This window comes from Ostrinia furnacalis, unplaced genomic scaffold, assembly GCF_004193835.3.
Source record: "Ostrinia furnacalis isolate ACB-3 unplaced genomic scaffold, ASM419383v2 OfSCF0694, whole genome shotgun sequence".
NCBI lineage: Eukaryota > Metazoa > Arthropoda > Insecta > Lepidoptera > Crambidae > Ostrinia > Ostrinia furnacalis.
In genome coordinates this window covers 647,902-663,187 of record NW_021130933.1, presented here as the reverse complement: position 1 = coordinate 663,187, position 15,286 = coordinate 647,902, and the positions used below count along the sequence as shown (strand labels likewise).

The window sequence follows — 15,286 nt, the reverse complement described above, 5'->3', positions numbered from 1 at the left end:
GGCATTTTTTGGAAAAATTTATAAAATAACCAAAAAATCACGAATTTTTAACCAGATTTTTTTCAAAAAGTATCATTTTTTATTATTTGTTGGAATTTTTTGTTTATTCTATGTATTTATTTAGTATCGCCTGTTATTTAGCATTATTACTGTTTTTATTTTATCAGGATATACTGCTTAGTTTAAAAGTTATTACGTTTTCTTTACAATAAGTAATTTGAAGAAAAAAAAATTCTATAAAAAATTAAAAAAAAATCTCAAAAATTTTTTGACCTCTTTTTTGTCGATAAAAATAGGTCTAGTTTCATCTATTTTCATATGTACACTTTAACGTGACTCACACTGTATAAAACAATATTATGTAGACATAAAGTTACAAAATATTTCAGTATCAGTAATAATTTACAAACAACAGCTGTAACAATATTTTAATTACCTACATTCAATTAAGGCAAAAAAGCGCTTCACACTTACCCAAATCTCTGGAATTGGTAGTCAAAGGTGATCTCCTCCCCTACAGGAATGTCTCTCTTGCTGAAGAAACCTATCCTCAGCTCTCCGTTCACGGTCCACTTCTGTGTCTCTGCGTTCGGGTCACAGGAATGGTTGATGAACCGGGATATGTTCCCTTTCATAGTGGCATCGATGACCGTGTCCCCTTTGAGGGACATGAAGTAGTGGTGCAAGTTGTTCTCGTCCGAGTACTCTTGAGCTCGCTTGTAGAACTGCTCATAATCCAGCACCTCACCAACGTACTCCATAAGGAATTCACCACTGAAAAGTTTATGTTAACATTAAGTTACATTATCTATATATATAAAAATGAAACCCGTTTCGCGTTGTCACGGCATCACGTGTGAACGGCTGAACCGATTTCGATAATTCTTTTTTTAAATGTTTGTGGAAGTCCAAGGATGGTTCTTACGGAAAAAAATATTAAGAAAATCTCTACGCTAAGGCGGTACGAAGTTCGCCGGGTCAGCTAGTGCATAATAATAATAATATAAGCCTTTATTACTGGATTACAAGGTATTTTACAACATTAACATTTCATTTTACAATTTAGCTGCACTCATCTCCAGTTTGTCCTTGGACATAGGCCTCCTCCAATGATCTCCATGCTTCTCTGTTTCATTATGCATACAACATTACAAATATGTATGAAACTTTGGTGCAGTCCTGTTGTCCCCCCTGCTTGGCCCCCCTGGGGGAGCCAACAGGATTTCGAAATCCTGTTGTCCCCCCTGGCTAGGGGAGACAACAGGACTGGATTTTCAATCAATGATTTGAGGACTGTTGTCCCCCCTGGCAAACATTGAGTATTTAAATTTTTATAACTTTTAAGATGAACTGAAAATGGAGTACCTGACTGAATGCCATACTTATTGCCAAAATAAATACCTAAACGTATGTCAAATAATAATTAACATTTTGTTAACGAAAAAAATATAAGTTGTTGGTACCAATACTATTTCTGACTATTCCAAAATCTGCTTTACTTGCTTTTAACAAATCTTTATGAATTATCCCTACTAAATAAAGTTTTTCGCATTTACTTATCTGTCTGTTACGAATTCACGTCTAAACCATTGAACCGATTTTGATATTTGGTAAAGAGATAGTTTTAAGTCCCGGAAAAGGACGACGGGATAGTTTTTATGCCAGTTTTTGAAACAGGAAGGCGCTCTTATATTTTCTTCTGTGACAGACAAAATTTTACGCAGACAAAGCCGTGGGCAAAAGCTAAGTTAAAGCTAATGGTATGCTATTCTCATGTATAAAAAATATTANAATATAGACCCAATAATTAATATAAAGATAAAATATAATAAAATACATAATTTATTTTTAAAAGTGCACATACTAAAAAGATCAATTAGTTTTTAGAGGATCAAATAATATTGTCCCTTTTTGATATATCATTTTTGAGAGGAATTATCTCTATTGATTTATTTAAAACTTTGTTGCAAACAATATAGGATTATAAAAGGCTAACTTAATGAAATATGACATTCTCTTGTAATCAACCTTATTTAGATTTAAAAAGATGGTTAGTTATCCAGTTTGTGCCTTAAAGCCGAAGCCAAGACTAAGGTGAAGGTATTAGAAATCTACCTTGATAACAAATCGGCAATAACGGACCGTTTTTCGAGAAAAAAGTACTGTTTACTTAACATGAGGCAGACTCAGTGTCATGTTACATGCAGTTGAAGGTAATCATAAGCCCTTAGCACGCGTGCCTCAATGGACTGGGAACGTGTTAATGCAATCAAACGAAGCGAGAAGCATTTTTGTACTTTCGGTATTTTTCCGCAAGTCTGCGAATAGCAATTGAAACTCTTGATAAAACACAGCAATAATAACGAGTTTTCGTCATTTTCAATTTCAATCTTTATCTTCATGCTTTGCTCTTTTTTTTTTAAATTATTGTTAGAGCTATCTAACAAATGAATTTTCTTTTAACTCTGGTAGCACGCCTTTACTGCGAAACTATGACGTCGAAACATTTATAAGGAAAGGTGTTTTCATTTGTTTTTCTACCAATATTTCGCAGTAGAGTCGTGCCAAATTCAACCCTATTTCCATCAAAATAAAGTCGCATCTCACCTCGTCATACTCATCGTCGGAGTCGGGCTCGGCGCCGATCCAGCCGCGACAGTTGCTGGCGCCACAATAGCACCGCTGGGCCACCTTTCTGCACAACAACAACCGTTACCACACCGACTGCACTGGAATCCCCAATTTGGAATGTTAACACAATAAAATTCATTCTCGTTTTGTATTTTTTGTCATCAACAGTGTCCCAATAGATAAAGAACAAGTTATGTATCAGTAGATAGTAGTATAAAATAAGGCAAAAAGTTTGACTTGTTTCATTCATGGCCCTATGAAAGCACCAAGAAATAATGCTGAAATTTCTGAAATGTTTTGCTGGTATCAAAGAAAAGAATGTGTGAAAAATTTATGCAATATAAAAATCATAAGGCACTCAAAAAGATGCGTCAAATGTTTGCATTGCCTGGCGTTGTCTCTCTCATTAAAAGTGGTGGCAACTTTTACCAAAAACATGTAATATATTTTTGCCCAGTGTAACATTTAAAGGCACACGCAGTGCAATGCACTAGTAGCAAGCAACGTGTGCTTACATCATATAAGCCGAAGAATAACAAAATCTTACCGAAAATAAATAATAACAGCTGTAACATTATTTCAATGTAATGTGTAAACATTATTAGGAAAAAAAAACACTTCACACTTACCCAAATCTCTGGAATTGGTAGTCAAAGGTGATCTCCTCCCCTACAGGAATGTCTCTCTTGCTGAAGAAACCTATCCTCAGCTCTCCGTTCACGGTCCACTTCTGTGTCTCAGCATTCGGGTCACAGGAATGGTTGATGAACCGAGATATGTTCCCTTTCATAGTGGCATCAATGACCGTGTCCCCTTTGAGGGACATGAAGTAGTGGTGCAAGTTGTTCTCGTCTGAGTACTCTTGCGCTCGTTTGTAGAACTGCTCATAATCCAGCACTTCACCAACATACTCCATAAGGAATTCACCGCTGAAAAGTTTATATTACTATTAAGTTACATTATGCATACAACATTACAAATATGTATGAAACTTTGTGAAGTTTGTTTCTGTGGAAAAGCAGGACATCAAAATATTATCATACATTATCATAATCCCGCCTCAAACAGAGCGGGCGCCATTTTGTTACTCATTTTCTAAAATTTAGTTTTTAGCTTATTTTGTTTTATGTATTTTTCTATCTAACTCTATGATATAACACAATTGTAGACAGGAAACAGAGTCTTAATGGGTACTACAACTGTACATTGTTATTTAGAAACAATGATAGAACACAAAATTAATTTGTCACGCATATAGAGATGAATGAACACAATCGTAATGTGCTTATTCAGAGCTTCAGGCAGCTGCACAATCAGGCAATAAATAGCATTTAAAAATTGTTCTATGGCAAAAATATTTTTCTATGGCATTACAAGTTAAATAATAGACAATCTAACTTAAGACAATGATAAGGCGTAATGTGCGGCGCATAATAATAATGATGACTTTCGTCGACTTAATGTCGGTTATACTACCATGAAAAAATTATCAAAATGATGTACAGTACCATGGGTAGTTAAGTTAAATTATGATATAATATCACAACAATTAGTAGAGCAACATAAGAATATTCATTTTACCAATGTTTCTCTCATAATACATAGAGAAATATCACAAAAAATTCGCAATAGCAAAATGATTTGATCATTTCTATGCTAGCACTAAGATATTAGTCTACAGGGCATAATTTATTGAACACTTCATAACTTTAGATTAACTTACGAAACAATGTCAACTGCAGCTTCCACACCACATCCTTTCTTGTCAGCATAGAAGACCTTAAGCTGAGCATTCTCTCTCTTCTGGAATCTTCTATTAGTACACCTGTCTCCAACTGGACACCGTGAATTACTGTAAAATAAAATGTAAAGACCTGTAGTTATGTATTTTTTTACCAAATTTGTGACAAAAATATGTAAATAAAGTATGCTCACCATTCAATCATGAGTAATCTATTTAAACAGTCTTCCCCACACGCTAGCTCACCTCTTTCCAACTCCTCTTTGGTCATAAAACAGTCACAAGTCATTTTTTTAGTCTCTTTACTAATCATTCTCTCACATAAATACTCATTCTCTTCCAAATGTAAGTATTGTTTCATTCTGTCTTCAATAATTTTTTCATAAGCTTCCTTGCTAAGAGGTGCTGGGTCAGGTTCAAAGTTCTGCACCTCTGCCAGAGGCGGCATGCGTTGAGGGAGGCTTGGGCTGGCCAGGGGAGAGTTGACAGGAGAACCAGCCCCCATCTCCAGCTCACTGGATCTCCTCCACCTAGACTTAACTTTTACAGGCATGTCAGAAGGCACTGGAAATGATGGCGAGTTAGGTGCATTACTCGGCATCTGATCTAAAGACTTCTCTTGACTGTCAGATCCTAATTCCTCTAGCTTTAACTTAGTCTGAGTGATCAAGGCCTTCTTCAAAGGAGTCTTTACTAACCCATATCCTTTGGTTTTCTGCTTTAAGTTACTAATAGTCTTAATTCGACTAGATCTCCGGACCCCTGTTGGTGAAGATTCAGCTGAGTCTGAGAAGTTTTGATTCTGTTCAGTGACTCGTGAGGAATTACTGTCATCTGACAGTGTGGAGCTGGGAGTCAAACTGGGATCAGGTCTGGTCAGGACCTCCAAACTATCTTTACAAAACTGGAGGTCAGGGGTGGTACAACTTGTTGAAAGTGATTCATTCAAATCACTGCAATCCATTGAAGTATTACCTTCAGAAGCATTAGTGAGGTTAAGGTTTTGGAAATGCCTTTGAATTTCTACATCTTGCTGTTTCCTCTCACTATCTTCGCTCTCTGCATTTTTAGGACTATCTATTTTGATATTGTAGTACAGTTCAGGGTTGTCATCTTCAACAATTTGGACTATAGTAATGACTTCATCGTCATCATCATCACCCTCAAACTGTATTTGGTTCATGTGTTCCTCTTCCAAAGTTATCTCTTGGGGCTTACTACTGTCATGATCATGTTTATTAGCATTACTTGTTTCTAGTGGTATATTTTCTACAATATTTTCTACAACCACAGGTGAATCCTGAACAGGTTCAGGCACACACTCAACTTCCACTTCTGGTTTAGGAACTTCTAAGACTGGGGAGGCTATAGACTCCATGTTTTCTTTAACTTCTACCACTTCTTCTTTGTCAATCAATGGTATTTCACTGACTGAAGGAGTTTCACTCAGCATAGGCACAGGTGACACATCTCTGGAGTTATTTTGACTTTGCAACACACTTATTGTACTATTTACTGGACTGTTGCAAGCTCCAGTGTGGGTATCTGACTGGTTATCCGTAGCTGCATTTGAATCAGACTCTGAACTTGCACAGGGATCCACCACTCTTATTTCTACACTACTGTTAGTTTCACTATCACTACCTACTTCATATTTTCTAATAAAGTTGTCATCATTGTCAAATAAGCATCGGTACTTGCCGAATTTCTTGTGTAAAGCTACTATTGGTACTTGACAGGGTTTGGTGACAGGCAAAGCTGGTTTTTGTTGCTCAGACTGGGCTTGGGTATCGTTTTCTGTTGTATTAGACTGTGATGTCGATGGGGTTTCCTCCGAAGGAGGTTCAGCGACCGCGGGATCGGCGGGGGCGGAGGCCTCGCCTTCGGTGGCGGGGTCGGGGGCGGTCTGCTTCCCGCGACGACTCGTGCGCCTCGTCGCAGCGGGCTTAGCTGCTGGCTTCTTCCTCTTCGCCATAGCAGCACACTACGGAACGGCAACCGGAACCAACCTACAGGAATTAAACAATTATTTACCATAAACACAGCAAGCTAGAACTACAGTGACCTCTTTCGATCGTTATTGTTTCTTTTTGCTGTCAATGCCACATGGTTGAAATGGAAATTAAAATATTCGTAACTTTTCTGAGCAAAATTTATGTAATAACAATATCAAATATTACTTACGTTCATAAATTGGCAAATTACAACATACAAAATGATTTTGGATAGCGTTACCACCGGTTAAATGGCTAACAAATAAATGCGTTGTGATGTCAGTGTCAGACAGCGAAGCATAACTTTTTAGTTAATAAATATTTCTGTATAATCAATGAAACATAAAAATAACGGAAACCTGAAAAACACTCACAGCTAAATGAAATATTTATCAATAATTATTTTCATTTTTCACCAGCAAACAAGCCTGTTCATTTTTTTTTATTAAAATTTTGTTTTTTTTAATTACATGAAAATGTAACTATTGGCCTTGGAAGCAAAAACGTCCATTTTTAATTGAATGCTCGATAATCGATTAATAAATTTCAATAGCCATTCGCAATAAATACAGTAACTTAAAATTTTGATTATTATAAGATGAAAATAGCATTAAACATAACTTCTTTATACATAAAGTGTGTTTTAAGAATTTTTAAGCCTAAATGAAGCTTTCGATGTAATAACAGTTTTTGGGTTGATTATTAAATTATTCCACTTTATTTACAGCACTACGCGTTCAGATACCAACTACATTTTTATGAATGTGACGATTAACGGAACTACAAAAGTTCTTTTGATTATTGACACATTTGAATGAAACTAGCGCCATCCTTGCAGTATTTATTGATTTTGTGTTTTTTTGATGACGTCGTTCATAGTCATTCATAGTTCTGTGTTCTGTCAATGATATGGCGGTGCTGTCAAAAATCTAAGCAAGCAGAAATTTTGTGGAAACATTGAAATAATTGAGTTAATACACTTATAACAGACTATTTATAGAATAGCACAATGAGTGAAACACCAGAGGTAAATATCGCCACTCTTTTCTGTTTATTTTAAGTTGTATTTTCACGTAAAACAAATTTTGTTGGGACACGTCACGTTATTGCTACAATTTCATGCTTTTTCTGTTTGTATGACTATCGTGTTCAAATAACATAGTGATATTTCAAATCGCAGCCCTTAATTAACATTACCTTTATAATTCCGTTCGCCGAATCAATTTATTTATTACCAATTGGATATCATCCCCTCATCATACTTCTACTCATCCAGTGTTGCATTTTGTCATCTAATTTCTTATGATTTCTTTTTTAGGTAGTTAAAATCAACAAATGGGATGGTGCAGCTGCTAAAAATGCCATTGACGATGCTATAAGAGAGGTATGTAATGCAAAGTTTTATCCTTATTGATAAGTTATTCAGAGTAAATAAATTGGCAAAAACTTATGTATTAACCCACCAGTGAAAGTACTGAGCAGTGATTGCAGTGATATTTCTGAACACAGCCTAAGAAAACATGCAAGCAAACATTCTCAGAGTTACATTTTTATTGTTTTTAGGTATTTACTGGGGACCTAAAGTGTAAAGAGAGCTTTGCTCTGATTGATGGAAGGCTCTTCTTGTGTGCACTGGCTGTCGGCGTGGCGCTGTATGCTCTCTTATGGGACTACTTGTATCCTTTCCCACAGTCAAGGTAAATATGTTAAAATTTAAAAGGTTTTCCTAATAAATGATGTAGATCAACTATAGCAACTATTGTAAGCTTTTATTGTTCAGGTATTTCTTGAAAATTAGGAACGGCATAGAAAAAACAATACTTTGTTTTAGTGTGTATTAATTACCTTTTATATTTCATTTTTTGTAATCATGTACGCTATCTTGATATTAATTGCTCATCTATAATTGTTCTCACAACCATTACAGTTTACTTCTCTTTGAAAATCACTAGGAAAAATTATTTTATAATGATGTCGTATATTTTTTTTTACTTATTGTTAAAATATGTTAATATTCTTTTCAGACTGGTACTTATAATATGTGTGTCCTCATACTTCATTCTCATGGGTATTCTGACTTTGTACACCACATTCAAAGAAAAAGGAATTTTTGTTGTGGCCAAAGAAAAAGTTGGGAGCAATAACAGAGTGTGGGAAGCCAGCTCCTATGTCAAAAAGTAAGTAATTAGCACTAATAGTCGCCTCTTTACTTAACTGTAATACTTACATAATGGTATAGCATTATTTAATTTTATTCTAATCATTAAAAGTAAAAGTTAGATACTTAATATTATTTCAATTCCGACTTTATTTAGATTGGTTACTCAAATTGATAATAAGATTGTCTCCCTTTGGCAGTAAAAACATACCACTAGAAGCCTTAATAGTCATATTTGTAAAGAGGACTAATATCGTATGACTGCAACCATGTAGGGTGGAAAGTGTTGATGCTCATTGCTTTAAAATATGCAAAACAACACTCCTGTTGGAGCTACAAAAGACAATGCCGGAAATTGGCGTCTTTTTTTTTCGCGCGGCCATCGACCAAACTTTGTTTTTTGATTACAAAATAGTGTAATAAACCAAACTTACTATAACATGTATACCTGTAAACTCAGTCTGAACTGAGTTACGAGCATTAGAAGTTTGATGATTTTCATACTAGATTTGCTTTTTGCGCGCAAAGTTTTGTAAGAAATTGCAACAAAATAGTAAGATTGTATGTGTAAACAAACAATATCATCCATTAAAGGCTCCAGACATCAGTATGGAGCAGAATCAGCGCAATAAAAAAATAGAGCAATATTTTGTTGCAATTTCTTACAAAACTTGCACACAAAAAGCAAATCTAGTATGAAAATCATCAAACTTCTAATGCTCGAAACTCAGTTCAGACTGAGTTTAGAGGTATACATGCCATAGTAAGTTTGGTTTATTACAATATTTTGTAATCAAAAAACAAAGTTTGGTCGATGGCCGCGCGAAAAAAAAAAGACGCCACTTTCCATACAAAATCTGGCATTGCCATTTTGCCTTCACACATTTTATCATGCATTGGTTAATTTCACTCATGAATACTTTTTTCCACTTCAGACACGACGACAAATACAACCTCGTACTAGTGATGCGCGACACGGCTGGCAAGACCCGTGAAGCGTCCATCAACAAATCCTTCGCCAACTACATCGACACCAACGGAGCCGTCGTCCAAAACGTGGTAATCAACGAAATCACCAAACTCTACAACTCACTCTCGACAGAGAAGAAAGAGAAGTAATCGCGTTTTGTGAGTTTTTTTCTAAGGTCTGACACTGTAATTTTGTCCTAATAAAGTATGTTACAATTAATTTTATCATGGTTGCTGATTTATTATTTTATGTTTAAGAGGAGTTAATGTTTAGAGAAAGGACAGTGATACATGCTTTGTGGTGAGTGATGGCCTAGGAACTTTTTATGTTATGTATACTCAACTAAAACTTTAAATATTACTATAGTACATAATATTTTAGTGCAGTGATACTTATATAAAAAGTTACTGTTTTATACAAAGGAATTAGAAGAAATTCAATTTTTCTCTACAGCAGTTTTTCTTTTTAAGAATAATATGTTCTAAAGTTTAGATAGATTTAGATTCTAAACATCAAGTAACATTATTTAATGTATTAATAGTCTAAACAACTGTAACCCGTAACAGTAGATACCGCGACAGAAAAGTTCCCAAGAGACTTTCAGTTAAACATGTAACAGTTTTTAGTACAACAGTTAGGCAGGGATTCCGTACTGCGGATTTGTATGTGGCCTTTTCGAGGTGTAGTGATGAAAACGTCTGAAATCAAAAGGGTAAGTAAAATCTTGTATGTATTTATGTGAACTTCATGTTTTGATGACAACTTTAATGTTTATGATTTAATTTTGTTCTCAGGCTCCAGTTACACGTGAGAATGTTTGTTGCTTTAAATAACAAGACAAAATAGGTCTGAATGCCTGCAAACTTCATTGGTAAGTTTGTCATATCAGTAGATAAGTAGATTGTTAGTAAAGGCTATGTAGACTGGTTTTTGATAGCTCTATCATCTCATTTAGATGTGTCGATCCCAATATTTTTGATGATAATTTCCTCAAAGGCTTAAGGGCAAGATCACTTTGAGTTTGAGGGTTTCTGTGCTCATTCTCTATGATATTGGAGTAGTCTGATGACTCTGCTATTCAGTGTAGCAGGCTATCTAGGTATATGTTATATTGGATAACGTTTCCAGCGCTTCTGTTATACAGTAGTCAGTCATGTAGAACAAAATATGGAATTATGTAAATAGTACCTAATGAGTAGTTAGTGAACAGCTTAGGAGAGGTCATATTCATGACTCAATTATTAGAAACTTTAGAAAGGCATAATGTAGAGCAACCTAAAACGAGACAAATACTCTACCACCATCTGCTGAAACTCAGCCGTTTCATATACCAGCTCCACCTTCACACGTTTCCCGCTACAAGTAAGTGTGCACGGATACCGCAAGATGGCGGCGCGGTACGTACACATCATAGAGAAAAGTAATACATTGGTGTGAGTGCGGTGACTCACGGACGACGCGTGAGATCGAACGCAGTCAGTAGGGCGACGGGAGTACCGGGGTACTCTGCCCGTCGCGTATTTCCAATCGCCTTTATACTTCACCACACCGTACTATAGTGACATAGTTCCTTACATAACTAAAACAGTGATGTGATACTTCATCTAATACAACACTAATATTAGATTCCTTATAAGGATCACTCGTGAGAAAAAACCGTACAGGTTGTCGTCCTTGCATTCTATAATTAGTTTTTTTGTATAATACAATACACATTACATGTATTCTTCGTAGTTTTACCTGTTCAAATTTATAAAGGTGAGTTTTAGTTATTAATTCTTTTTTGTATTTGCCGCACATTGTAGATCTCTACATTTATAACATCAAACAAAAGGGGTGTAGCTATTGGAGTCTTGAATTTTAAAACCAAACCATTATTAAGTAATGGTTTATTACTTCCTCATTATTTAGTTTGAAAATATATACAAACTAATTCATAAAATACATTTCCTGTAAGCATTGAAAATATAATTAAATTGATTTTATGGCATGTAGAGTCGCGTATTGTTTTAAATAATAATAAAACAAAAGATTTTAAAGGAAAAACATTGTTAGTTATTTCGTACTACTCACTCATTAACACCGTGATAGCTGTAAGTGAATAAACTCGTATCTAATCTTTAAAATGAATTCAATGGTGATTCCAACTTTACGGTTGCACCGCGCGATTAGTATGACATCACCGCTCCAGCCGAAGGTTGATGAAGTGTAAGGTCTAACGCCGGTTTCGGACTTAGCATAACATACTGTATAATACCGGTTAACACTCATATAGAGCGTGTTCTGTATATCTCTTTTGTTTTGAGAGTTAGCTCTGTGACTCATTTCGTAATCCTAATCGTCGTATGGGTTGTATTTGAATGAAATGCATCAAAAATTGACCCCTTGATAAACTCAAAGATAAATTACAAAAAAAAAACACTGGAACAATATAACAACTCGAGTGTGTATTTTTGGCGCCGTTTTTACGCATCAAGTCAAGCATATTATTGTAACAATGTATTAATTTGTATGCGATGCGAATTGTGATCACCTGACTTCACGCGAGTAGGTAACTGCACTGTATAATTTCCCAAGCTGCGGCTATTTCGGGGCTGGCCACAGCATCGGTGCGTGAAATACACGCGGTACTTAGTGATAACGCTACCTATACCTTTCTTAAATGAGAAAGAACACCGCAACTAAAACTTTCTGATTTCCGTTATAGCACACGAGCAATTCTTTACTCATGCGGTTAGAGTTCTAGGAAAGATATTTTATCGCCGTAGTCTACTTCGGCGTCTCCCCTGAATTCTGAGCATGCTCATAAAAAAATTACGACTTGTCACGTAATTTTTAACTGGTCATCAACTAACTATAGCCGATGACGATTTTAGAACGCTATATTCTTACTGACTCTACCTCCGATCTTAGAAACCGGGTTATTTATTTCCTTATTTTTTCTGACATTTCTTAAATGAAAATTGGTCTCCTAGCTAGATCATCAGACAGAGGAATTTATACGTACGAGCGTTAATTTACATTGTCATTAATATATTTTCGTACCGAATCACTTTAAATAAACGCTATTATAGTGAGAGCATACCACGGGAGAAAAACTCGTGGCTTGCCACGAGTCGATGTCTCAACTAAAATTGGAACTCTATCGACAAGAGCGAACCCTTGCCAAAAAATCACGACTATCACTGCAACAGAGAGTGACATAACAAGCCGGTCAATAACATTGTATTAGCGTAATACTTGAATCCTCTATCGTCTATGTTCCGTAGTATTCACAAATGGGAAGGCCTTCGAACTCCTCCTATGTTCTTCTGATTTATTTCGTTGCGGGTCCAATGACAGTTTAACTTTCCTCGGGAACAAACTTGACCTTCACTGGTTTGGTTATTGCCGGTCAAGATCCTGGCTACACAGGAGTTGCAACGGTGGGAACGAGAGATGGAAATAGTCCCGGAAATGGGATTGCCTCCGGTGTTGGTTGGGCTTTTATTGGCGGTCAAGCTGTAGATCCTGGCTACACCGGAGTTGCAGCGGTGGGAACGAGAGGTGGGAATAGTACCGTTTTATTGGAAAAAAAGTTACGAGCTATTGTTGTGACAGTGCTAGATGAGACTACTGCGAATAATTGGTATTTACAGGCGTAAACGATGCTAAAACAAATGAATATTAACAATAGGTTTCGCTCGAGCAAGATTTGCCTCTGGCAGGCAGCTAATTTCACGCGAAAACTGGTGGAAAATCATTTTGTCAGAGAATAGTTCCTATTATCTATTAGATAGCTTAACACGTGTGTTGAAGGCCACACGCTATTACGAGACGTCTGCAGTGATACAGATATGACTCGGAAGTGATAAGCGCAATCACTTCAGTCAATTAATCAGACGCCAGCTTACACTTAATCAAATTGCGTGTGTGTTTGTGTCCACTTACCTACATAACGTGATTGATTGGTTTATAAACGGTAAATGTGTATTAAAAACGCCGAAGAATTAGATACCCAGACAATTTTCCAACAAAGTTCAAAATTAAATGATGTTTCTTATGGGTGCACCTCAAGGGACACATCTAAGCCCGTCATTATAACTTATTCATGATGCCTGTGCCTAATGGAAATGGGCTCATCTGAACTTAAATATTTAACGTGTGTAATAATATTATATACAAGACTTACTGAGGATTGAGGATACTTCAGGGACCTAATCATTGTCCCATTACTTCTCTATGAATACATAATACGTACTGAATAGCGGAGTCAAGTAAATGTAAATTACTTCAAACATCGACAGGTCGATCGATATGACGAGCTATCTTCAAACAGAATATTTGAGCAAGTAATTTGGTCTTGAATATGTAATGATAATTCTGTTTTGATATAATTATATTTGTTATTGTTTATTACTTGTAAGCCAATTTGTTTTGTTTGGTGTAAGAGCAAAAAAATTTATCTATATTTCTTAATTGTCGCAAAAAACATAAACAAACGAATGTTGAATGATTTGTAATGAATTTCGCGATGATTCATAGCTTTTAAAATATAGCATTCTTTTACCCAGGTGTATTTATTTACACATTACAAAACTATGTTCTTCCTGCGACCTCTATTCGCTAGCTAGGTTTACTTATTGACATCATAAATGTGTAAGCTGACTGATAAGTTACACGTGTGCATTTTATTCATTAGTTAATTTCCAATCGGAAAGGTATTGATCTTATCGGAGCACATCATAAACATAAATAAATAAAACTACAATTTGACTAACTACGTGAGCATGTTAGTGTATCATTGATAAGTCCTTAGACGTTACTATCGGCCATGCGTGATACTATCGTGATAATCGCGTTACGAATGTGCAATGCAATTTATACCTACCTACATTTTAACCGGTTTTAGATTAGGCGCCACATTGTTATCTAAACGATAAGACCATTGAGTGATAGCAGAGGGTTAAATTGAAACAGATTTTAATCATTTCCTTTGTAAGATTTCAATCTCGTGAATCCAATTTTCTACTGGTGGATAGGTTTTTATTTACGCTTGACAACAAGCGTGTCTGTGTGTTTTAATATCAAAGTATACATTTTCTTTCTTATCATGGGGATTGGGGTCACAAATCCCTTACCTACATGAGAATTTAACGAGTAACAAAATTAACAAAACTTTAGTAGAGTTTGCAATAACGTAGCCGCCGGCTATTCCTAACAAAGTAACTAACTTGACTATTCATTTAGAAGTCGACCTTTTACTTAGTTTGTCAACATTTGTGTTTTTCATAAAAGCTCAGGCTCTCTCGGTATAATTGAATTTGTTATCCAATCTTGTACGACGACGCAATTTCATAAAGCCTTTGGCTTTTCCTTGTCGCTAAGCAAACTCGAGAGTTCCGAGATACAAAGTAGAGGTCACCTTGAAAAGTTATTTTCCGTTCATCATTGCAAGGTGAAGGATTTTTCAGGTTATTCACTGTCGTTATTAGTTCGTGTAGTACTATAGGAGTATTTTTCATGGTCTAATGAACTCTCGTTGTAAGATTTAAAAATTATTTAAATTAAAAAGTGGTAAAATACACTTACTACACTCTATACGAGCATAGGGATCGCATAGGATAGGATTCTTTTAATGTCTGCTATGGCATATGGTCTATTTGCATCTTAACTTCCATTTGCGATTACCTATAAATGGCTAAGCAGATACATAATTTAAGGTCCCATTATTTGTATTGTATTGCTGTTGGTTATCCGAATAAAATAAAATAAAATAAAAAATAAATAAATACCTAACGTTCTTTATTACA

At 35.6% G+C, this 15,286-nt stretch overlaps 3 protein-coding genes across 7 annotated transcripts in view; 2 read left to right on the top strand and 1 right to left on the bottom strand.

Moving 5' to 3' along the window:
* Positions 1-6,793, bottom strand: part of Set2 (SET domain containing 2) — a 43,849-nt gene extending 37,056 nt beyond the window's left edge. Inside the window, exons 1-5 of the mRNA XM_028299979.1 lie at positions 6,557-6,793; positions 4,567-6,381; positions 4,355-4,483; positions 3,261-3,560; positions 2,608-2,695 (exon numbers count right to left, since the gene is read on the bottom strand). Of these exons, the coding sequence (XP_028155780.1) occupies positions 2,608-2,695; positions 3,261-3,560; positions 4,355-4,483; positions 4,567-6,347 (2,298 nt within the window). The 5' untranslated portion in view covers positions 6,348-6,381; positions 6,557-6,793. The remainder of the gene's footprint in view (positions 1-2,607; positions 2,696-3,260; positions 3,561-4,354; positions 4,484-4,566; positions 6,382-6,556) is intronic.
* A 474-nt stretch (positions 6,794-7,267) lies between these two features.
* Spase25 (Signal peptidase complex subunit Spase25) lies at positions 7,268-9,721 on the top strand. The gene is made up of 5 exons (XM_028300112.1): positions 7,268-7,393; positions 7,685-7,750; positions 7,930-8,063; positions 8,391-8,543; positions 9,460-9,721. Exons 1-5 carry the CDS (start codon positions 7,376-7,378, stop codon positions 9,641-9,643), a joined length of 555 nt encoding a protein of 184 aa, XP_028155913.1. The 5' UTR covers positions 7,268-7,375; the 3' UTR covers positions 9,644-9,721.
* Positions 9,722-10,938: 1,217 nt separating this feature from the next.
* The window catches only part of LOC114349548 (glycerol-3-phosphate dehydrogenase, mitochondrial-like), a 42,515-nt gene continuing 38,167 nt past the window's right edge, over positions 10,939-15,286 (top strand). The window contains exon 1 of one of the 5 annotated variants that reach the window (XM_028299959.1): positions 10,939-11,252. The gene's annotated coding sequence lies outside the window, so the exon portion shown is untranslated. The remainder of the gene's footprint in view (positions 11,253-15,286) is intronic. The other 4 variants (XM_028299958.1, XM_028299956.1, XM_028299957.1 and 1 more) reach the window with 4 other exon arrangements.

Excerpts from the sequence above, each read along its gene's own strand:
- Spase25 (XM_028300112.1), top strand. Across the intron at positions 8,064-8,390 it reads TATCCTTTCCCACAGTCAAG|ACTGGTACTTATAATATGTG; the intron begins GTAAATATGTTA and ends TATTCTTTTCAG. Across the intron at positions 8,544-9,459 it reads GCCAGCTCCTATGTCAAAAA|ACACGACGACAAATACAACC; the intron begins GTAAGTAATTAG and ends TTTCCACTTCAG.